Source organism: Balaenoptera acutorostrata, chromosome 2, assembly GCF_949987535.1.
Source record: "Balaenoptera acutorostrata chromosome 2, mBalAcu1.1, whole genome shotgun sequence".
Classification (NCBI taxonomy): Eukaryota; Metazoa; Chordata; class Mammalia; order Artiodactyla; family Balaenopteridae; genus Balaenoptera; species Balaenoptera acutorostrata.
In genome coordinates, this window is record NC_080065.1 from 55,460,177 (window position 1) to 55,485,473 (window position 25,297).

Below are 25,297 nucleotides of genomic sequence, written 5' to 3' on the forward strand. Positions count from 1 at the left end.
CGTAAAAATGTTAATATCTATCTAACAATGGAGAGATTAGTAGAAATTGGAGCAATAAAACAATATGAGTCCAAGTCTTAATTCATTTCTTCTTCACTTACCCTCATAAATTACTTCAGAATCACTGCTTCTACTTTCCAAACAGACTCTTAAGAACTTATAGGAGGAACATGTTCAGCAGATGTGTTTAGGGAATTCACATTCTTATGCTTTATATCTAAGCTTACATTTTTCCTTCTACTGATCAGCAGGATTATTTCCTTTACCCATTTTTGTACCATAAACTGTGATGGAAGAACATGCCAAACTGTGCTAACTTTAAATTAATATTGTGTCCTCCTTTTAAAAAGAACTAAATTTTGGACAGAAAATGACTCTTCACTATGACATTTACCTTTTCTCCCTAATAATTTTAGGTGTTCAGACTTATCTACCTATCAATTCATTCGTAAAAGCTTAATCCTAAATTTTTGGTAATACTGCCACCAAGTGGTGGTAGTGATGCCTCATTCTTCCCAAAATAAAATTATTTTGCTTTGAGTGAAAATCATATTTGATTAATGAATTTTTCCATTCCATGTCACAAATTTAACATAATCAGTAGACCTAAAAACCTACACTGCCAGATGTCTTTTTTAAAGCATGTTTTAAATTATTAGCAAGATACCATCTGATACTTATTCATTAGTCCTTTTCATTCATTATTCTTTTAGGGAAAAGTACAGCTATCTTCTTCCTTATTACCACTTTGCAAATTGAGAAGTATCTCAGTGTCACATAAAGTGTTTTAGCAACATTAGCTCATAGGATATAGCTAAGTTTTCCAAGCCTTTTTCTAAAAACAGTTATTTAAAATGCTATGTTCTTGTATGAAACAAGGTTAAATTTTAAATTTAAAAAGCAATAATTTCACTTTGTTCAATGCAAAATTTTAGCTCTCCTTTAAAAACACTACAGTTATAATACTTAAATGTGACAAACTGCAAATACGGAATGGCGGAATGGTATTTCTAAATTTTTAATAAAGTATATCTCAAATTTGTCATACAAGTCAATCCCTATCCCATTTTGTTTTCTCTTAACCACAGCACAAATATAACTTTAATTGGTTACCAGCAATACAACTATATAGATGGTTCAAGAAACAGAATTTTTAGAATAATGATAGGACTTCTTTAAAATGATTTTAACATTTTATTGCTGTCTATACTGATCATATGTGTAATGCAAATAACAGCTTCTGGTAATTATAAAGCATTCCAGAATTACAGACCAAGACTATACACTTGAAAAACCTGCTTTACATAAACCATACAATAATATTTAGGCTTGATACAGAAATTCAGTGACAGGAGGCAAATCCAAAGAGACCGTATTTAAAACCTCTCTCTGAAGTTTGACATTTCCCAGAGGGAACTAGCAAGCACAATCTTAACTAATAATTAGTGAAAGAATACAACCACAAATAGTAATAAGAGCCTGAGAAAAGTATTTCTTAAAAAAATAGTAACAAACAGTACTATCACCTATGTTATAATCAAGTCTAAATGCAATTTTTAAATTGTTTCAGAAATATGCTAGGAATGTGAATTTAAAAGTTAAGCAAAATTGGTAAAATAAACTTAATTTACAAGGAAAATGCAAGTTTACAAGTTAGTGTTAGACTTTTTTTTTTCCAATTACCTAGTAGAGAAAATAGTTCAAGGGCTCACAGGCAAATGTAACACCTTTTTTATTTTTCACAATTATTGCAATCAGTCAAATGTTAATTTAATTCAGAAGTATTAACTTATATGCACAAACTACACTTGTAACAGCATGACCTTTTACTTGAAAAATAAAGGATGTAATATTACTTATTTACACACTGCCCATAATACTGACGGACTTTTTTTAATGCTTTGTTTTCTAAAAGTTTTGTTGTTTTTAAACAAAAGTACATTTGAAGAGACTGAACCAAAACAGTGCCACCCAGGAGTCACATCTTATCGTCAGACATCAATGTCCTCATAGCGTTTCAAATAATAAGATTTAGGATTTAACCTCATCCTAAAGTATAAAGAGCATTTAAAAAGAAAAACAAAAACCATAAAATTCAATCTAGGTATGTTTAAATATAAATCATACTGCCATAATAAGGGAGTTTCCTTACAAAATGAAAAACAGTAAAGAGCACAAACTTTTTAAACTTCTACTCACAACACTGCATAATAAATGTGACGTAAACTTTTTGAACATTTCTTTTCCTTAGACATGTTGTTTCTCAAACAACTTTTCAAGGCCTTGTCATGAAAAGCCTTGATCACATTTTATTGTTAACATAAATACACTTATTTTGGGAAAACATTTTAAAGTAATTGTAATAAGCATTTTCTACTGCATAAATAACCTCTCTTGTGGTAGAGGTAGTTTTCTACTTATATCTCTACCTTTTATGTAAAACCAACCCTGGTTTCTGTGTGTAACTTACTACATTTTACCTATAGTCATTCTCACTGAAGATGCAATATTATTTTTAAAAGACACAATGCTAAGTACTGTAAATATACTGAAAAACAGAAGGACAAATTTAGAGCTCTGACCTGGGAAATAATACATTCAGGTTCAGCCCTGCAAATGGGTCTTTCAGAAGTGAAGATCAACTAGAATATAACTGACTTTCACAGTTTTATTATTAATTGTTCTTCAGTGTAGTACTAATCCGACACCAGGCCTAGTTAGATTACATTTCATTCTAACTCACTGGTTTTCTACAAAAGGCTTTAGGAGAGCTTTAATAAAACACTATAAAATATTAATTTTCTATAGCTTATAGTTCTTAGCATTAAAGGTGTTCTGTTATACTGAATGTTAAAGTAATCCTACTACCCAAAGATGCAGTTTGAATTGTATTTCATTAAGTCACTGCCAGTTTTGCTACTAAATACTGCCAAAATCCAGTGAAAAGCCAAGTTGAAGAAGCCATGCTTCACTTGCTTCATACAGAGGTTCCATTAGGCACTCAGTTGGCTATCCTTTTTCCTTTGAAAGAATAAACCTTCACCTACTCTTTGTGACTACTTCTTTCCCAATATATGGGTCACATATAATCTGAAAAACTTATATAACAAATGTATGTTGAAAAAAAATGTATACCCAGTAAGTCCCTATTTAATCCAATTTAATCTGGTCCATCAGATATTTAAATTTTACTACAGTTTTTTAAAAGCAATATTGTACTGAATTCCCAAACTAAAATTCCTTTTATATATACATCGTAAATTAACTACCTTTGAGATGTATAATTTCTTACATCATATTATGTGCAAAATAACTCAACCACAAAACTTTAAACAACTGCTGCATTTAAAATCAGGCAACATCCAATACTCCAGCAGCCACAAGTTGCCGTGAGAGCCAGTCCAACCCTTCATACAGTCCCATACCACTTCGAGCATCACAGCCCTGAATATACCAGCTTCGGCCACAGCACAATTTATGGAGACTAAGAAGTTCAGTGATTTCTTCTACTGACAGAGCTCCAGCAACATCCTGAAAGATATACACACATCAGAATTTTAATCAGTCCATCAAAATTATCGTATTTGTAATTATTGTTATTTATTTACAGTTCTGTTGGTACCATTCTAACAGAAGCCTATACTAAAGTTAAAACCTAAATTCAACTTTCAGTAATTATTTTGAGATTAATGAGAAAAAATTTGAGTTTTGGTTATAATATAGTCTGTAAGAAGTCTTGCAATGAAATCAGTAAAGGCTGTGCCCCCTGAATGAAAAAACTGCCCAGGTCATTATAAGGCATCAATTAAAAAAAAATTAATACATGTACATTGTAAGAAATGGCTTTTACATAGGGTTTATATAGTAAAGAGTTTATTAAACTCTCCACGGAATTCCCTGGTGGTCCAGTGGTTAGGACTCAGCACTCTCGCTCCCAGGGGCCCGGGTTCAATCCCTGGTCAGGACACTAAGATCCTGTAAACCACGTGGCGCGGCCAAAAAAAAAAAAAAACAAAACACAAAAACCTCTCCAAATACCTCTGAATACCCCTTCGTCCCAGAAGCAACTATCAGTAAAATAAAAAAATTTAAAGAAAGCTCTCCAAATACCCTTGAATACCCCTTCTTCCCAGAAGCAATCATCAGTAACAGTTTCTTTCATATTTTTCAGAAAACTTCCACGCACACTCACGCAAATAAACAGGAACATACTCTCTTTTTTTGTTTTTTACTTAACACATATCTTGAAAATAAAGATATCTTTCCATTATCAGGACAAGCAGATTTTCCATATTATTTTTAACATCTGTATTGCATTCCACTGTAGATGCAACATAATTTTCTTAACCAGTCCTATACTGAATATTTAGATTGAAGATGTGTGCTTATGTGCTACTACATATGCATACACATTCATATAAACATATGTATTTTTACATACATACATTTACAAAATTATCTCTAAGATAACCTTAGGATATATGTCTGCAGAATACATTACTAGAGATAGAATTACAGGGTAAAAGGGTATATGCACCTAAAACTTCGACAAAGTACTGCCATATTGCCCTCCAAGAAAATGTCTCCGTTTAATAACCACACCAGCAGCGTATGCAAGTCTGAGGATTAGCAAACATTTTCATCTTTAACAATATGATAGGTGGAAAATGGTATTTCACTCTGTCTTATTTGCATATCTTTAATCATAAATAAAGTGAAGTATATCAGCTCTTAATAGTTTGCTTTTTTTTTTTATTAAGGGGAAATTCCCTGTCCATCCTACTCTTCCTTCTTATGACATCTAAGCCCCCCTATTGCACTAAAGAAAAGCATTCTCATCCTCCCAGAAGCTTAGTCCCAAAATCTAAGAATCTTCAGCTACTCCCCCCGTCCTTCATCCTCCCCGTTCGGTCACCAAATTCTAACTATTCTATGTCCATAAAGTTTCTTCAGTCTGCTTCTACACTTCCATTCCTTTAATTCAGGATCTTGTTAACTGTCACTTGAATTACTGCAGCAATTTACTGCATCTGCCTGTCTCTACTCCCTTGCCCCTGATTAATTCTACATCCTACCCCCAAAATTACAATCCTAAAACACTAATATGATCTTATCACCAACTTTTAATGGTTCTCCTTTACTCATAGAATATAACCTAAATTTCTCAGCCTGGCCCTGTCAGGCCTTTATCACACAACCTCATCTGTTACTCTAGGATTTCTTCATCCTCTACCTACCCCTCACATACAGATCTCCTTGATGCTCCCTAAAAATACTTTTTCCTGCCTGCAGTGTTCTTTCCTTCACATATTAACTCAAAGTCGTATCCATAATTTCAACTCTTATAGTTTCAATTCAAATCCTACTTTTTACACATCTTACAAAATACCACCTTTAGAACTACTCTCCAATTTTCCTTAACACTTTGTTAATATTACTGAAGTCACTTACCAATTTTCTTTGTATTAAAAATATACACTTAACATGCTTACCTAAATACATAGGAGCTTCTAGTGAGCATCAACTACTTTATTTCCTTCTGTATACTCCAAGGTACCAAGTACAGCACCTTCCATATAGATTGTACTCAAAGTACAGAGCAGAAATTGCATCTACTGAATTATTTCCCTTGAAATCTTAACAACTACTTATAATGTGGAATGCTAAAATAAATATTCTGAAATAAAAATGTGTTACCTGTTTGTTAGCAAAAATCAGGAGCAAAGCATCTCGGAGTTCTTTTTCTGTTAACAACTTTGCAAGTTCATTGTGTGCTTCACTAACTCTGTCTCTATGACTGCTATCAACAACAAATACAACAGCTACCAAAAAAAGAGAAAAATATTCATTTAGTCACTTGTTAAATTTCAGTAAATGGACTAAATATTTTAATGTTCTCATTAATATATTATGGTTAGTCTACCATCATTATTTTCACAGAAAGGCTGCTTATTATAGGAACACCTAGCAATAATTAATGATATAATCTCAAACAGTTCGCCTAACTTTTCATCTGTTGTTTCCCCATCTGTAACAGGATTTACAATGCTTGCCTACCAAACACAGATTGTTGTGCATATCGTTTAATATTTTTCTCTTAATGAATGAAAATGTAGCTCTTATGATCTACCTACTGATGTTATCTCTTTGATTACTACTTGCTTTACCAAAAGACAGTGTTTTAAAAATAAATCACCGGGCTTCCCTGGTGGCGCAGTGGTTGAGAATCTGCCTGCCAATGCAGGGCACACGGGTTCGAGCCCTGGTCTGGGAAGATCCCACATGCCACGGAGCAACTAGGCCCGTGAGCCACAATTACTGAGCCTGAGCGTCTGGAGCCTGTGCTCCCCAACAAGAGAGGCCGCGACAGTGAGAGGCCCGCGCACCGCGATGAAGAGTGGTCCCCACTTGCGCAACTGGAGAAAGCCCTCACACAGAAACGAAGACCTAACACAGCCATAAATAAAATAAATAAATAATTAAAAAAATAAATAAATCACCATCTTTATCTCTCCAAAGTATTCTCTCTAAGTGCCTGGCACAGCACTTTCCACAGATTGTACTCGAAATACACAGCAGAAACTTCATAAATATCTACTGAATTAATTCTCTTTTGAAATCTTTCCAGCTACCTTATGGTAGCTAAACATCCCAGACTTTCAACCATTCCTCATGTTCAAAATTCCATTTTGTCCCCTAAATCACTGTCTCATACTAAACTTAATATCAAGAATCCCAAAGTAAAAATTATCTAGTCTTTCTTCTAGGTGGAAAATAGGATGACATATGGAACAGGTAGCATGAACATAATAAGCTTTATGTTGGGGTACAAGAGGCAAAGTGTAGAATGGGGCCCAAGTGTGAATAAATGCTAAGTGGAATATATGTGATATAACACAGTTTGGTCAAAAGCAAACCACTGTAGTTTCTTCTGCAGGTAACAGCTAATTGTGAATAGAAATGAAGAAGTGGCGCTATTGAGAGATTATAATGGGATAACTGTTGAGTTGAATTTAATTGAATAGAGCAAGAGAACTATATGCCACAAATTCTACCCTATAACACAATATTGCCAGTGATCATAATCATATGAACACTAATAATATACGTTAACTGTTAAGAGCAGCAAGAGGAAAGTACCCTTAATTACCTACATATATAAGATAAATTTGGCCTTTATGCTAAACTATGGTTTTTCATGAAATAAACCAGAGTACATAACCCAGTCTATCCACCTTAATTTTCTTAATAATGTGGAGCTTGCTACCAATATTTAAAGGTATAGTCACGTTTTTAAACAATGCTAAAATCAGTTTTATTAGCTAAATCAATGAATTGAAAACTGAACTGGCATCCTAAAAATTTGAAAAATTAAGATGTAATTTTTACATTCTTACCTTGGGTATTGAGGTAATAATGTTTCCATAATGGTCTTAATTTATGTTTTCCACCTACATCCCAAATGGTGAACTTTAGATTTTTATATTCTACAGTTTCCACATTAAAACCTGTTTTTAAAAAAACTTACTTTAATACTGAACTTACATTTACACACCAAACACAGGCAACCCTGTTTATAACTGTGACTTACAAACTATCTGCATACAGCACTATCTACTGCTCCCCAACCAACTCCACTCGTGATAAACATGCATGGGGAAATGTATACCTTTAACCAGGGTTAGCCCTCTAATCCACCAGAGTCCTTAAGACCTTGACACCCAAGTACCATATCTGCATCACTACCCTAATCCTCAGCCAGGGTCATCAATCCTTTATTCCTTCCACTGTCCCACCAGTATTCTGTTCCTTCTTGCTATCCTCCCCATCCACATTTCAATCCCACAGCCACTGAATCTTGCATTTTTTCTCTGAAATGCTGGTGTCTTAGAGCCAATCTCCACACCAGATTGTCATAAAATAAGTCCCAAAGAACTCAGCTGTAAGCTAGGGTTTGTCTGTAAAATGTCCATTAAGGTAAAAGCAATACTCATACTTACCAATTGTTGGAATAGGCTGCATGAACTCATCCTGTTTTAATTTAAACAAAATAGTAGTTTTTCCAGCACCATCTAATCCTAACGTAACAACTCGAATTTCCATTTTGGGTCCAATGTGAACTCTATTGTCCTATAATTTTTTTAAAAATTAATCTTTTAATTTTGATATGGAGTTAAAAGTATTAGTACTTACACTTTTATTTATAAAATACCTTTGTTAATTATTGTGTCTCCTACTCATTCCTTAATCCATTAAAATCAAAGTTATAGTCCCCTATTAAAATACCCTTATTCTGATCTTTAGAAAGAGGAAATCAATCCTCATTGCTTTGCTAAATCTTAGCTTAGTAAAACTTACTACTTACTTTGTTTTTATACAAGTTAAAAAGAATACACATACCCACTTATTTCTCCCAGATTTTCTAACTCAACTGAATCTTCTTTAAATAAGATTTTTCATTCTGTGTTAAATATATTAATTAAAAATGAAAAGTGATACTCACTTCCCATAAATATCCACTGTTAACAATTTCACATATATCCCGCAAGATATCTTCCTATGCGGACATTGGTTGACATACACAAAGCAGATATACTTAAAAAAAAAAAATACACACTGCAACTACTTTTTACACTCAATAGTACATTATGGAATCCTTTCATTTCAAAACATATAGACCTACCTTTTTCTTTTAATTGCTTTATTATATTCCATGTACCACAATTTAACCAATCACCAACTGAGAGATATTAGGTCATCTCTGATTTTTTGATATTACAAATAATGCTGCAGTGAACATACTTGTATATATTGCTAGCTGCATGACTTCTCTGCCTGACTTCTCCCATCTGTAAAATGGGGATTAAAAATTGTACCAAACTTACATAGGATTTTTGAAAGGATTAGTTTTTTTACAAGACATGTAATTTGAACTAATGGAGTTAGAGGAGGAAAAAGAAAAAAGAATGAAGAAAAGTGAAAAGACCCTAAGAGACATATGGGAATGGGAGTCCCAGAAGGAGGATACAGAAATAAAGGGGCAAAGAGATCTTACTTGAAGATACAATGGCTGAAAACTTCCCAATCTGAAAAAAGAAATGGACATAAAAATTCTAGAAGCTCAATTCCAACTCGGATAAGTCCAAAGAGAGCCACACTGAGACACATTATAATCCAACTGTCAAAAGTCAAAAACAGGATAAAGCAGCAAGAGAAAAGTGACTCATCACATAAATTTGATTAACAAATTTCTCAGCAGAAACACTGCAGGCCAGAAAGAGTGGGATGATACATTCAAAGTGCTGAAAGAAAAAAACTGTCAACCAAGAATGCTATATTTGGCAAAACTGTCCTTCAGAAATGAAGGAAAAATCAAGACTTTCCCAGAAAAAAAAAATCTGAGGGAGTCATTACCACTAGACCTGCTCTATAAGAAATGCTAAAGGAGTCCTTCAAGTTGAAATGAAAGGACGCTAGACAGCAACATGAAGCCATATGAAAATCTAAAATGGTTACAATAACTACATGGACAAATAGTAACCTGTATTATAATTTGGGTGCATAAATTTAATTCTTCATAGAATTGATATAACAAATAAATGAAAAAAAACTATAAGCCTGTGCTAATAGGTGTACAATAAAGATTTAATTTGTGACATCAATGACATAAAGTACAGGGGGATGGAGCTGTGAAAGAATAGAGTTTTTGTATGCAATTGAAGTTAAACTGCTATCAGTTTAAAATAGAATGTTATAACTAAGATGTTTTATGTAATTGCAATGGTAACCACACACAAAAAAAATCCACAGAATATATACCAAAGGAAAAGAGAAGGGAATCAAATATGACACTATAAAAAAATCAATAAAACACAAAAGAAGGCAATGAAAGAGGAAAGGTGAAACAAAAAAAACCTATCAAGTTATGCAGAAAACAATGAACAAAATGACAACAGTATTTATCTATCAATATTACTTTAAATAGACTTAACTCTCCACTCAAAAGACACAGTTTGACTAAATGCGTGAAAAACCAAGATCCAAAAATATGCTATCTACAAGAGACTCACTTCATAGCTAAGGAAATACATAGTCTGAAAGTGAAAGGATGGAAAGAGATGCAAATCATACCCGAAAGAGAGCAGGGGTGGCTATCCTAATATCAGACAAAATAGATTTTAAGTCAGAAACTGTTATAAGACAAAGAATTTCATTATATAATGATAAAAGGGCAAATAAAGAAAGAATATATAACAATTATAAATACTTGGATTATAAATAAATGAATTAAAGCCCTAAACATAAGAACCAAAGCTATAAAACTCCTAGAAGAAAACACAGAAGAAAGGCTCCATAACATTGGATTTGGCAATGATTTCCTGGATATGACATCAAAAGCACAGTCAACAAGAGCAAAAATAAACAAATGGGACTAGATCAACCTTAAAAACTTTTGTGAATAAAAGGACACAATCAATAGAGTGAAGAAGCAAACTACAGAATGGGAGAAGATACTTGCAAATCATGTATCTGGTAATAGATTCATATCCAGAATATAAAAAGAACTCCTACAACTCAACAACAAAAAAATCAAATAACTCAATAGAAAAACAGGCAAAGGACTTGTACAAAATTCTCCAAAGAACTGGCCAAGAGGCATATGAAAAAGATACTCAACGTCACTATCATCAGAGAAATGCAAATCAAAACCACAATGAGGTATCACCTTACACCAATTAGGATGGCTACTAGTGTAAGCCATCCTGTTTTACTATCAAAAAAAAACCCCAGAACAAACAGAAAATAACAAGTGTTGGTGAAAATGTGGAGAAATTGGAACCCTCGTGCACTTTTGGTGGGATTTATATAATATGATGCAACCACTATGGAAAACAGTATAGCATTTCCTCAGAAAATTAAAAACAGAACTACCATATGATCCAGTAGTCCCACTTCTGGGAATTTATCCAAAAGAATTGAAAGCAAAGCCTCAAAGAGATATCTGTGCACCCATGTTCATAGCAGCACTATTCACAATAGCCAAGAGGTGAAGTAACCGAAATATCCATAGATTGATGAATGGATACACAAAATGTGGTATATACAAACAATGGATTATTATTTAGACAAAATAGAAGGAAATTCTGTCACATGCTACAACATGGGTGAACTTTAAGGACATAATGCTAAGTGAAATAAGCCAGTCACAAAAAGACAAATACTATATGATTCCACTTGTGTGATAAATTTAGAGTAGTCAAATACAAAGAAATAGAAAGTAGAATGGTGGCTACCAGGAGCTAGTGAGAAGGGGGGAATAGGGGAGTCATTGTTTATAAGGTATAGTTTCAGTTTTTCAAGATAAAAAATTTCTGGAAATGTTTCACACAATGTGAACACACTTAACAATACTGAACTAAACACTTAAAAAATGGTTAAGATGGTAAATTTTATATTATGTGTTTTTCACCATAATAAAAAAATGTACATCCTCACAATAAAGTAACTTGCAGCTGTAAAAGGGAACAGAAAATGTCACTATATACTGCTATGGACTGACCTCCAGGATGTACACTTCAGTGAAAAGTACAAGGTGGAGAAGTGCATACAGTATTCTACCTTTAAATATGGGGAGTGTGCATGCAAATATATTTCTCTATTTTTTTAAAATGATGAATAAAACTAAGACAAATTCTTAATGGTTTTCTATGGAGAAGGGAAGAAAAGGGTGGCAGGGTCAGGAATATAAGTTAGACTTCTCTGAATGAACCTTGCTTTGTAGATTTGATTCTGGACCATGTGAATGTTTCACATAATTATAAAACAAGATTAAAAAAGTTTTAAAAGGCACTCCCTAGGACTTCCCTGGTGGCGCAGTGGTTAGGAATCCTCCTGCCAATGCAGGGGACATGGGTTCGAGCCCTGGTCTGGGAAGATCCCACATGCCGCGGAGCAACTAAGCCCGGGCACCACAACTACTGAGCCTGTGCTCTAGAGCCCGCGAGCCACAACTACTGAAGCCCACACGCCTAGAGCCCGTGCTCCGAAACAAGATAAGCCACTTCAGTGAAAAGCCCGCGCACCACAACAAAGAGTAGCCCCGCTCGCCTCAACTAGAAAAAGCCTGTGCACAGTAACCAAGATCCAACGCAGCCAAAAATAAATAAATTAAATTAATAAATTTAAAAAAAAAAAGCCACTCCCTAAAAATAGAGAGCAAAATGGAATACACGTACCTTTTTAAATTAGGGGGAATCCACTTGAAAAGAGACCAAAACATATCAACCAAATGCCAAATACACACCTTGCTGGATTTTGTCTCAAACCTAAAAAAATTTTTTTTAACAATCTGGGAAATCTGAATACTAACTGGATAATGGATAATATTAGAGATTTATTATTCAATTTTTTAGGTGTGGTAACGGTATTTTGGTTGTGTTTTGAAAAAGAGAACAGAACCCGTGTTTTAGAAACGTGAAAATATTACATAGATGAAATGATATATTAGGATGAAATATGTTGGGATTTGTTTCAAAATAACCTGGGAGACTATAGGTAGAAAGAGACTGGGGGAAAGGGTAGATGAAATAAAAAGTTTTTAATTGTTCAAGTAGGTGATGATACAGGGAGACTCATTACACCACCTTCTATTTTCCACTGATACAGTCATTTTTTTTTCCCTAATTCTGTGGTTCATTAATTTCTTAGTTGTCTCTTAGCTGATTATCATGGAATGTAAAACAATTATGATTTGTTCAAAAACACACCTAAAAACGAAGTATAGAATATATTACCTTTGTAAAAGTGACAGGGATGCTGGCATCCAACTGAATGTGATCTGCAACCTCTGTAAACTGCTGCTGCTGCTTTTGCAATGTTTCCAGTAACCTTGTAATTTCTTGTTTTGCCAAGACAACTCTACAATCATCCTAGAAAAGAGAAGATGGTATTTCTTATAAACTTTTTAAAGAAACAAAGAAAAAAGAGATATCACTAAAACTCAAGAAAAGCTCATTTAACATTACAGTATTGAAAGTTAACTTATGTATAAATTTGACTAAGTTAACAATAATCAGGCATTAATAAGTAATTTAAGAGCCCATCAATAGAAGAGTAGATAAATAAAGTATGGTATATTCACAAATGCAACACAACCAAAATGAATGGTTGAATGAACTACAGGATCATTCAGGTAAGAATGAACTACAATTACATGTGATGATATGAATTTCACAAACATACAGTAAGGGAAGAAATGACATGAAGAGTTTGTACTGCATGATTCCCACTTTTATTAATTACCAAAACAGGCCAAGGTATATATTAGAAATCAGGATAGTGGTTTATCCTTAGGAGGAAAGGTGCGTAGTTACTAGAAGAGAGTCGGAGGGGCTTCTGGGGTTGGTAATGTTCTGTTACTTGATCTGGATGCTCGTTACACAGTAATGTCCAGACTGAAAATTCAGCCAGCTGAACACTTATGCACATATTTCTGTATATATATATTGTACTCCTATAAAAATTTTTTAAAATAATTTAAGATATACATGTATTGGTTTAAAAAAAAAAAAAAAGACTAAAGGTCAAACTGCGATGTCTCCCTCTCACTTTAGATTCCCAGGCCCTCTCCTCAAAGTTAAGCACTTTTCAGTTTCTCAAATATTATTCCAGAGATATTCTATACATATACCAATGTATTCTTCATAAGACAGAGATCTCCCAACAATATTTAACCTCCATGAGAGAAGCGGTGTTGTCAGTTTTTGCTCACAGTTGCATATTCATATTAGGTGATAGCAATTTGGTTGTTCCAATTGCCAGAACAAAAACTTTGAGTCATTCTTGCCTTCTCCTCCCTTATTCTCACATATAATTTGTCAACGAATCCTACTGGATATCCAAAATTTGGGTACTTCTAGCCCCCACTATCCAAGCCACTATTCTCTCTCACTTGGAATTCTACAACAGTCTTCTAACCATTGAGCTCCTTCCTTCCATCTTTGCCCTCCTTCAATCTGTTTTTTACACATCAGCCAGATCCTTTTAAGTAAGATCAAAACATTCTTGTGCTCAAAACCCCACAATGGTTTCCCCAATTCAATCAGAAAAAACTGAAGTCCTTCCAATGGCCCACAAGGCCCTCCTTACATATAATTCCCTATTACCTCTAATTTCAGCTCCTATTACTCTCTCCATCGCTTACTCTATTCCAGCCACAGTGCCCTCTTTTGCTGTTCCTCAAATACACCAGGCATGTCACCTAGGGTTTTTGCTCTAACCATTTCCTCAGCTGAAATCTTCATTAAGGTGTGAGCTAGTTCCCTTCACCTTCTTCCCCTTTGAGTCTTTGCTCAAATCTCACCTTCTCTCAGTGATGCTTACCCTATTTAAAAATACAATCTGCTGTACCCTCATACTTTTTTCTTTTCCCTTAGCTCTGATCACTTTTTAACATACTATATAATTTACTTATTAGATATGGTTATAGCTTATTGTCTGCCTTCTTGCTGGGATGCTAATTCCACAAGATTATGGCTTTTTGCTTGCTTTGTTTACTGACATATTCCATGTACCTAGAATATACATGGCACATAGTAGGCACACAACAAATATTTGCCTAATAAACAAATCCTAACCATTCAGTATTATGCCTTGAACTTAGATGATGCATCAATTTTTTCTGGAGGGGAGGGATGATTTTGTTCTCAAAATTGGTAATATATATGTGATGTTCCATCCATTCCTCTGTTCAGTTATCTCTGTGGCAGGAACTTTTAAGAATATTGATTGAGATTAGGGTTCTGTGTCCATAAATCAGAACAAAACTAATAGGTCCATATGAAGAATGAAACTAAGACCGCAATTTCATCTGCATTAACATAGTGAAATAATACCATGTCATTAACAATTACCAGTCACTTTGACAAAATGCTTCAGAAACTCTAAAATACTTCCAAATACTTCTAAATATTTCAGTAACTATGAGCTTTCTTTTTAATAAAATAAATATAAAAATACTTCGAAGTATTCACTTAAGTATGATTTAGGACATGATCCATTTGTAATTTTGCTGTGTAGCTTGAGCTGAACAAGTATTTATTAAGCTCTTTGTATCTCTAAATTCTTTGTATCTGGATAGGTACATCCAGAAGGACAAATGTGCATATTGTATCATTAGGTTCAAATCAGGAGATAAAAACCACAACAGTCATATGAATAGAAAAAATTAATATGAAGAACTGTTAACTAGGTGTAGTTATTAAGTAGGCAACTGAAAGGGTGAAAAGAACTCTGAGGTATCATGGAGGAAACAACTGTAGGAAATGGTTACCACCCTCAGGGCTGGGAAAATAAAGGCGAGATGCTAGAATTATTAAAACTTAAAAACTTATAGGAGGGATCCCATGGAGCTGAAATTCAGATCTCTAAGGAACGTGGTCTCATAGTATGAGCAGTGTCATTCACAGGAACCCCAAGCAAATGGGAACGCACAGGAAACCGCCTCCACCTTTCAGCTTCCTTCTACTGTCCCCTACTGGCAGAGCCTAAAATCGCATGGAGGCAGCTGGCAGAGCTGGTATGTGGTTTGCAGAGTTCCAGTATCAGCATCACAAAGCAGAGGATAGAATAGGACTGGAGCTCAAAGACAACTTAATAAATGGCATAAACATCAATTATTACAGTTCAATGTGATAAGGACTAAAGGGCTCTAGACTGATGTGGTTACAGCCTGGCCACATTCATTTAAGTCTAATCAGATATTTAAGAGAAAAAGCTCTACAACAGTGAAAAGTTTAGCTCTATGATGATTTGATATCAACACAATCATTAGCAATATATCAAAAGATGAGAGTGACTGAAGCTTATCAGGAATTCCTAGGGCAATAATTAGCCTTAAATTGCACATTCATGAAGGCAGATCCAAAATAGTAATGAATAAGACTGGCATTTTTGTTAGAATAACCTTAAATCTATTTTAAAAGCACATTATCTGCAAACTGGGTAACAAATTGCTTATGATACCTCAACCATGAAAAAACACGGGTTTTCTGTGACATCAAAGTTAAGAACCAATAAATTAGAGCAGAGATAGGGAGTACATGCTAGAGAAGCACCCCACCTCCACCACCAAAAACAAAAACAAAAAAGAGCAAGGAAGGGTAAGTAGCTTCAAAGAACAGCAAACATTTGAAGAAGGATTTCCAATATCAGAAAAGGGAGACATAAGCCCATCAAGCAGAAAGAATAGTATATGCTTGGCAAAGAAGGGTTAATGGGCTTGGGATGACTGAAGAATGACAAGAAGTTAGGTTCTAGAACCTATGGTTTTATGGTGGGGAAGACACATGAAAGAGAGGACATTGATATGGTTGAGTGGAGCAATTTGAGGTTAGAGACCATGTCCTAAGCACAATGTTAATGCCCACAGTAACACAGAGTAATAATATAAAAATATTTATTAAATTAATAAAATAGACTAGTGTGTACCTCTGGTAATGATATACTTAAGCTTACAAATCCTCCTTCTTAAACTATGTCCTCATCATGTTTAAACCACATACCTGGGGCTTCCCTGGTGGCGCAGTGGTTGACAGTCTACCTGCCAATGCAGGGGATACAGGTTCGAGCCCTGGTCTGGCAGGATCCCACATGCCGCGGAGCAACTAGGCCCGTGAGCCACAATAACTGAGCCTGCGCGTCTGGAGCCTGTGCTCCGCAACAAGAGAGGCCGCGATAATGAGAGGCCCGCGCACTGCGATGAAGAGTGGCCCCCACTTGCCGCAACTAGAGAAAGCCCTCGCATAGAAATGAAGACCCAACAAAGCCATAAATAAACAAACAAACAAACAAACAAACCCAAAGTTTAAAAAAAAAACAAAAAACTGACTTCGTTTACTGGTATTGGAGTACTAGCCTTTAAAAAAAAAAAACAAAAAAACACATACCTGTTGCAAAGTCTTTTCACAATGGAGACAGGCTGTTGAAACCTGGGATAACAAAATAGTCATATCTTCCTGCTGCTGTCTGAGCCAAATCAGTTTTTCTCGAACATGAGCATCAACAACACTTAGAGCCATTTCTTCTTGACGACACAGAGTTTCATGTAGATCAGAAAAATAAGCTCGGACACATGATCGGGCATTCTCTGCAGTACCTGGTACCTAAGGCAATAAAAGTAAGTTTTAAACAACAGTAACCTTAACAAAGATTTTATATGTGAAATAATGAAAATTTAAATACAATCTATATCCTTAAAAATCCCAAAATGAAAAAAAAAAAATCCCAAAATGTTTATCTCCACACTAAATTTTTCCCCTTAACCACAGCCTTTGGATATCCAACTGTTTAAATGACATTTCAAGCAACAAGGAATACCTAATCTCCAGTCTCTCTCAACCCTGAACCTAGTTTCCTCCATCTCAATAAATGGCAACTCCATCTTCCAGGTTATTCAAGCTAAAAAAAATTGGAGTCACCCTTAACACTTCTCTTTCGTATCTCACAACTAGTTTCTCAACAAATTCTGCTGACTTCAAAATATATCTAGAATCTGATCATGCCTCACCACCTTCACCTCTGCCAACCTGATTGAAGCCATTATCATCTCTCACCTGATTATTATAATAGTCTCCTAATTGGGCTCACTAGATTTACCTCTGCCGCCTATAATGTATTCTCCACCCAGAAGCCAGACTGATCCTTTTTTAAATGTTAAGTCAGAATGATAATTATTATTTTGCTCAAAACTCTCCAGTGGTTTCCCACTCAGAGTAAATGCCAAAGTCCTTTATAGGGGATGTTCAACGACAGACTCCCTGGGAAAGAGACATCTGGGCTAAGACCTGAAGGAGGTAAGAGAGGGAACCATGTGAATATCTTCAAGGGCATTCCTGGAAGAAAGTAAAGCAAGTGCCTTTAAGGACCTTTCTGACCTCAACTCCTGCTATGCTCCCCATCAATCATTCTAATTTAGCTAACTCAACCTCCTCAAAGTTTCTTAAGCACACGAGGCACACTCCAACTTCAGGGCCTCTGTACTTGCTCTTCTCTCTGCCTAGAATGCTCTTCCCCCAAATATTAGCATGGTTCCCTTTCTCATCTCCTTTAGGTCTTTGCTCAGTGCCCCTTCTCAGGGAGCCTGTCCTCAAACACCCCATATAAAAGTGCACTCCCCCTTTCCCTTATTTTTCTCCAAAGTATCTAATGACATACTTCTGTATTTTACTTATGTACTGCCTCTCTCCCCACATTAGAATGTAAACTTTGCAAAAGCAGGTATTTTTGACTTCAACAGTGTCTAGCACTTGGGATGTGTTCAATAAATATTTGCTGAGGGAATAAATAAAATATTTCCACCGCAGCACAAAAATGTCCCATAGAATTTTATGTGATGATAGACATATTCTATATCTGTGCTGACTAATATGGTAGCCACCAGCTACATGCACGTAAAATGTACTTGAAATGTAGCTAGTGAGACTGAGGAAGTAAATTCTGTATTTTCTTGAACTGTTAAATAATTTAGACTTAAATAGCCACATGAGGCTAATGGCTACTATATTTGACAGAGAGCAGTTCTAGCATTATTCCCCAATGACTTAGCTTAACTTGGTTTCTTTACAAAAGAAAAACACTACATTGTGTCTGTCCCTGTACTTTATATTCCCATGTGAAAATATCCCTTTCTCCTCTATAATTCAATTTTAAAATGCAATTACCACTACCACCTAAGTTCCTTCCTTCTCTTCACAGCCAAACTTCTTAAAAGTTAGACACACTTCCTAACACCCACTGACTCTTCAATTTACTGAAGGGTATCTCCTTTTATCTCACAGAAATAACAAATTCAACATGCAAATTAAACTTATCACCTTGGTCCCATTATCCCCTCCCAAATTCTTCTTCCTCCCCCATTAGAGCACAATATCACCATCCACCAGGTTGGGCAAGGTAGAAATCTAGGCATTATGCCTGACCCTGCAAAGTACCTATCCAATCAGTATTATCACTAAATCACTAATATTATCAGTAAATCACTATTCTACTTCTTTAAAATCTCAAATCCATGTACTCCTCTCCATTCTCACTACTCCAGTATTATGGGCCATAAACATTTCTCAAGTAGATAATTTCAGCAACCTCACAATAGGCCTCCTTGCTTCCAATCTTGTTGCTCCTCCAATTCATTTTTTATATTAAAGAGCAACCTTTCTTAATGCAAACCTGATTATGTTATTCCTATGCCAATTCTTCAACAGCTCATCACTGCCTGTAAGATAAAGTCCAAACTCTTTAACATGTCTAACAAGATGCTGCAGGATTTGGCCCTTACCTCTCCAACATCTTTTCTTGCCACGCCCCACCCCAATACTCAAAGATTCAACCATAGCGAACTTAGTTAAGTTTCTACAATATGTCCAATTCTCACTTCCGTGTATTTTAACATATGCTTCCCTCTCTGGAACAACTCACTCCCCACCCTGCTCTTCTCCCTGACTAAATTCCTTCAAATCTCAGTTTAGACACCACATCTTCTAGAAAGCCTTCTAAGACTTACCCAAGTTATTGCTGTTTTTATGCACACTGCCAGGGCATCCTGTACTTCCCCCACAAAGTAACAGTTACCACACTTGAAACTGGCTCTCTTCCATGATGGATTATAAATTTCCATAAAGACAAAGACTTTTTAAAAAACTTATTTCCAGTGACCAGTGCAGTACTGGCACAATGTAATTGCTCAATAAATCCTACAAGGTGAAAGAGTGACAAGGAAAAGGGTGAGGAAGAAAAAAACCCATACATGTTCTGTGTGGGCCATTCCAATTCCATCTTCCACTATTTGTTCTCCTCCTTCAATGTGCTGAACGATTCCACCTAATTTTCTGGAATAATCCGAGATTTCCTCAGTGAAGGTCCGTATGCAATGAGCCATATCTAAAATTGATGCTCGGATCTGGTTAGCTTCTGGTTCCAATACTGAATGCTATAAGATGCAACATAATTATAGAAAAGAACTCACAGTATTGACTAATGATATAAAATGCTACTTAAATGGCTCCTATTAATAAAAAAGCATCAGCCACAAGAGGCTTTTATAACACATTTACAAAAAACACAGCATAAGAAATACTACTTTGCCTTCACCCCAAAACTATTTACCCTTCAAAGAAATAATTTAAAATTAGGAAGTCCATTTACTGCTAAACAAGAATCCAAGAAACCCTCTCTAAAATTTTACCACAAGCATTAGTTCTTCAACAGACATAATTATTACCAAAATAATCCAGTGCATTACAAAAACAGGCACACAAAGAACTTTTGTTTCATGCTGGAAAGCCATTTGTCAATAAAGAAAGAATCATGAGGACTCTGAAATTTTTGTTATAATATTCAGAAAATAAATCTCTCATTTCTTTTCATGCTACCCAGCTCAACTCATTCATCATTTAGCTCTTCTTTGATCTCTACTCTTAGCATAAAAAACCAAGTCAGTGAAAATAAATGGTGGGCTGGTAAACTAGGTAGAGTCATCCAGTTTAACTATATTCATACCTTGTGACCTTGGTGTTTTCCATATTCTTTGCAGACACAGCACATGAGTGGGCTAGTTTGACAGCCATCTTCCAAGCAAACAAACTCAATGGCATGCACCTGATGCTGAGAGCACATGGTTTTCTCATGAGGTTTATCAGCTAGAGGCACTCTCCTGTGCTTTGCTAATGTCTTTGTAGAATGCGTAACTTGGGAACACTCTGAGCATAAGTGAGTTGCACATACAGTGCAATATACTGATGCAACGTGAGCTTCATCTTCATCACAACGAATGATGCTCTGATAAACAAAAAAGTAACGTATTACAACTGAACCCCTTTACCAAACAGAAACTGACTCACAGACATAGAAAACAAACTTATGGTTACCAAAGGGGATAGATAGCAAGGGAGGGGGAGGAGAAATAAATTAGGAGTTTGGGATTAACAAATACACACTACTATATATAAAACAGGTAAACAACAAGGACCTACTGTACAGCACAGGGAACTATACTCAATATCTTGTAATAACCTATAAAGGAAAAGAATCTGAAAAAGAATATATGTATCATGTATATGAATATATGTATCATGGTTCAGGTGTACAGCAACCGAATCATGTTGCTGTACACTTGAAACTAACAGAGCACTGTAAATTAACTATGCTTCAATATAAAAAATTTTTTTAAACTGAACCCCAATCATCATAACATGCCAAATTTTGAGAGACTGGTTCAAGATGGCGGAGTAGAAGGACATGAGCTCACTCCCTCCTGTGAGAGCACCGGAATCACAACTAACTGCTGAACAATCATCGACAGGAATACACTAGCACTCACCAGAGAACATACCCCACAACCAAAGACAAAGGAGAAACTGCAATGAGATGGTAGGAGGGGAGCAATCACAATAAAATCAAATCCCATAACCGCTAGGTGAGCAAATCACAAACTGGAGAAAAGTCCACCCACTGGAGTGAAGGTTCTCAGCCCCACGTCAGGCTTCCCAACCTAGGGGGCTGGCAATAGGAAGAGTAATCCCCAGAGAACTGGACTTTGAAGGACAGCAGGATTTGACTGCAAGACGTAGACAGGACTGGGGGAAACAGAAGCTCCACTCTTGTAGGGCACACACAAAGTAGTCTGCGCACCAGGACCCAGGGGGAAGGAGCAGTGACCCCACAGGAGACTGAACCAGACCTACCTGCTAGTGTTGGAGGGTCTCCTGCAGAGGCAGGGGGCAGCTGTGGCTCACCTTGAGGACAAGGACACTGGCAGCAGAAGTTCTGGGAAGTACTCATTGGCACGAGCCCTCCCAGAATCCGCCCTTAGCCCCACCAAAGAGCCTGCAGGCTCCAGTGCTGGGTCGCCTCAGGCCAAACAACCAACAGGGAGGAAACACAGCCCCACCCATCAGCAGACAAGCAGATTAATGTTTTACTGAGCTCTGGCCACTAGAGCAACACCCAGCTCTACCCACCACCAGTCCCTCCCATCAGGAAGCTTGCACAAGCCTCTTAGATAGCCTCATCCACCAGAAGGCAGACAGCAGAAGCAAGAAGAACTACAATCCTGCAGGCTGTGGAACAAAAACCACATTCACAGAAAGATAGACAAGATGAAAAGGCAGAGGGCTATGTAGCAGATGAAGGAATCAGATAAAACCCCAGAAAAACAACTAAATGAAGTGGAGATAGGCAACCTTCCAGAAAAAGAATTCAGAATAATGATAGTGAAGAAGATCCAGGACCTTGGGAAAAAAAAAAAATGGAGGCAAGGATCAAGAAGATGCAAGAAATGTTTAACAAAGACCTAGAAGAATTAAAGAACAAACAAACAGAGATGAACAATACAATAACTGAAATGAAAACTACACTAGAAGGAATCAACAGCAGAATAACGGAGGCAGAAGAACAGATAAGTGACCTGGAAGAGAAAATGGTGGAAATCACAGCTGCAGAACAGAATAAAGAAAAAAGAATGAAAAGAAATGAAGACAGCCTAAGAGACCGCTGGGACAACATTAAATGCACCAACATTCACATTATAGGGGTTCCAGAAGGAGAAGAGAGAGAGAAGGACCTGAGAAAATATTTGAAGAGATTATAGTTGAAAACTTCCCTAACGTGGGAGAGGAAATAGCCACCCAAGTCCAGGAAGCGCAAAGAGTCCCAGGCAGTTTAAAACCAAGGAAAAACACACCCAGACACATAGTAATCAAATTGGCAAAAACTAAAGACAAAGAAAAATTATTAAAAGCAACAAGGGAAAAACAAAAAAATAACATATAAGGGAACTCCCCGTAAGGTTAACCACTGATTTATCAGCAGACACTCAGCAAACCAGAAGGGAGTGGTACAATATATTTAAAGTGATGAAAGGGAAGAAGCTGCAATCAAGAATACTCTACCCAGTAAGGATTTCATTCAGATTTGATGGAGAAATTAAAAGCTTTACAGACAAGCAAAAGCTAAGAGAATTCAGCACCACCAAACCAGCTCTACAACAAATGCTAAAGGAACTTCTCTAAGTGGGAAACACAAGAGAAGAAAAGGACCTACAAAAACAAACCCAAAACAATTAAGAAAATGGTAATAGGAACATACATATTGATAATTACCTTAAATGTGAATGGATTAAATGCTCTAACCAAAAGACACAGGCTCGCTGAATGGATATAAAAACAAGACCCATATAGATGCTGTCTACAAGAGACCCACTTCAGACCTAGGGACACATACAGGCAGAAAGTGAGGAGATGGAAAAAACAGTCCATGCAAATGGAAATCAAAAGAAAGCTGGAGTAGCAATACTCATATCAGATAAAATAGACTTTAAAATAAAGGATGTTACAAGAGACAAGGAAGGACACTACATAATGATCAAGGGATCAATCTAAAAGGAAGATATAACAATTATAAATATACATGCACCTAACATAGGAGCACCTCAATACATAAGGCAAATGCTAACAGCTATAAAAGGGGAAATCAACAGTAACACAATAATAGTGGGGGACTTTAACACCTCACTTACACCAATGGACAGACAATCCAGACAGAAAATTAATAAGGAAACACAAGCTTTAAATGACAAAATAAACCAGATAGATTTAATTGATATTTATAGGACATTCCATCTGAAAGAAGCAGATTACACTTTCCTCTCAAGTGCACATGGAACATTCTCCAGGATAGATCACATCTTGGGTCACAAATCAAGCCTCAGTAAATATAAGAAACTTGAAATCATATCAAGCATCTTTTCCGACCACAATGCTATGAGATTAGAAATCAATTACAGGAAAAAAAATGTGAAAAACACAAACATGTGGAGGGTAAACAATTCGCTACAAAATAACCAAGAGATCACTGAAGAAATCAAACAATACCTAGAGACAAATGACAACAAAAACATGATGACCCAAAACCTATGGGATGCAGCAAAAGCAGTTCTAAAAGGGAAGCTTATAGCAAAACAATCCTATCTCAAGAAACAAGAAAAATCTCAAATAAACAATCTAAACTTACACCTAAAGGAACTAGAAAAAGAAGAACAAAAAAACCCCAAAGTCTGAAGAATCATAAACATCTGAGCAGAAACAAATGAAATAGAAACAAAGAAAACAATAGCAAAGATCAATAAAACTAAAAGTTGGTTCTTTGAGAAATAAATAAAATTGATAAACCTTTACCTGGACTCATCAAGAAAAAGAGGGAGAGGACTCAAATCAATAAAATTAGAAATGAAAAAGGAGACGTTACAACAGACACTGCAGAAACACAAAGCATCATAAGAGACTACTACAAGCAACTCTATGCCAATAAAATGGACAACCTGGAAAAAATGGACAAATTCTTAGAAAGGTATAACCTTCCAAGACTGAACCAGGAAGAAATAGAAAATATCAACAGACCAATCACAAGTAATGAAATTGAAACTGTGATTAAAAATCTTCCAACAAACAAAAGTCCAGGACCAGATGGATTCACAGGTGAATTCTATCAAACATTAAGGGAAGAGCTAACACCCATCCTTCTCAACTCTTCCAAAAAATTGCTGAGGAAGGAACACTCCCAAACTCACTCTATGAGGCCACCATCACCCTGATACCAAAACCAGACAAACATACTACAAAAAAAGAGAATTACAGACCAATATCACTGATGAATACAGATGCAAAAATCCTCAACAAAATACTAGCAAACTGACTCCAACAATACATTAAAATGATCATACACCATGACCAAGTTAGATTTATCCCAGGGATGCAAGGATTCTTCAGTATTCACAAATCAATCATGTGATACACCATGCTTATTTTTGTTTTTATTTCCATTACTCTAGGACGTGGGTCAAAAAAGATCAGCAGACTTAAACTTAAAAGCTTTTGCACAGCAAAAGAAACTATAAACAAGACCCAAAGACAACCCTCAGAATGGGAGGAAATATTTGCAAACGAATCAATGGACAAAGGATCAATTTCCAAAATATATAAACAGCTCATGCAGCTCAATATCAAAAAGCAAACAACCCAATCACAAAATGAGCAGAAGACCTAAATAGTCATTTCTCCAAAGAAGACATATAGATGGCCAAGAGGCACATGAAAAGCTGCTCAACATCACTAATTATTAGAGAAATGCAAATCAAAACTACAGTGAGGTATCACCTCACACTGGTTAGAATGGGCATCATCAGAAAATCTACAAACAACAAATGCCGCAGAGGGTGTGGAGAAAAGGGAACCCTCTTGCACTGCTG

General features: G+C 35.9%; 1 protein-coding gene across 1 annotated transcript in view; it reads right to left on the minus strand.

The window, feature by feature from the left end:
* Positions 1-1,181: 1,181 nt before the first annotated feature.
* TRIM23 (tripartite motif containing 23) overlaps positions 1,182-25,297 on the minus strand; it is a 39,024-nt gene continuing 14,908 nt past the window's right edge. The window contains exons 4-11 of the mRNA XM_007176029.2: positions 20,554-20,832; positions 19,802-19,984; positions 16,947-17,162; positions 12,795-12,929; positions 8,001-8,130; positions 7,398-7,508; positions 5,698-5,822; positions 1,182-3,531 (exon numbers count right to left, since the gene is read on the minus strand). Coding sequence (XP_007176091.1) covers positions 3,352-3,531; positions 5,698-5,822; positions 7,398-7,508; positions 8,001-8,130; positions 12,795-12,929; positions 16,947-17,162; positions 19,802-19,984; positions 20,554-20,832 — 1,359 coding nt within the window. The 3' untranslated portion in view covers positions 1,182-3,351. The remainder of the gene's footprint in view (positions 3,532-5,697; positions 5,823-7,397; positions 7,509-8,000; positions 8,131-12,794; positions 12,930-16,946; positions 17,163-19,801; positions 19,985-20,553; positions 20,833-25,297) is intronic.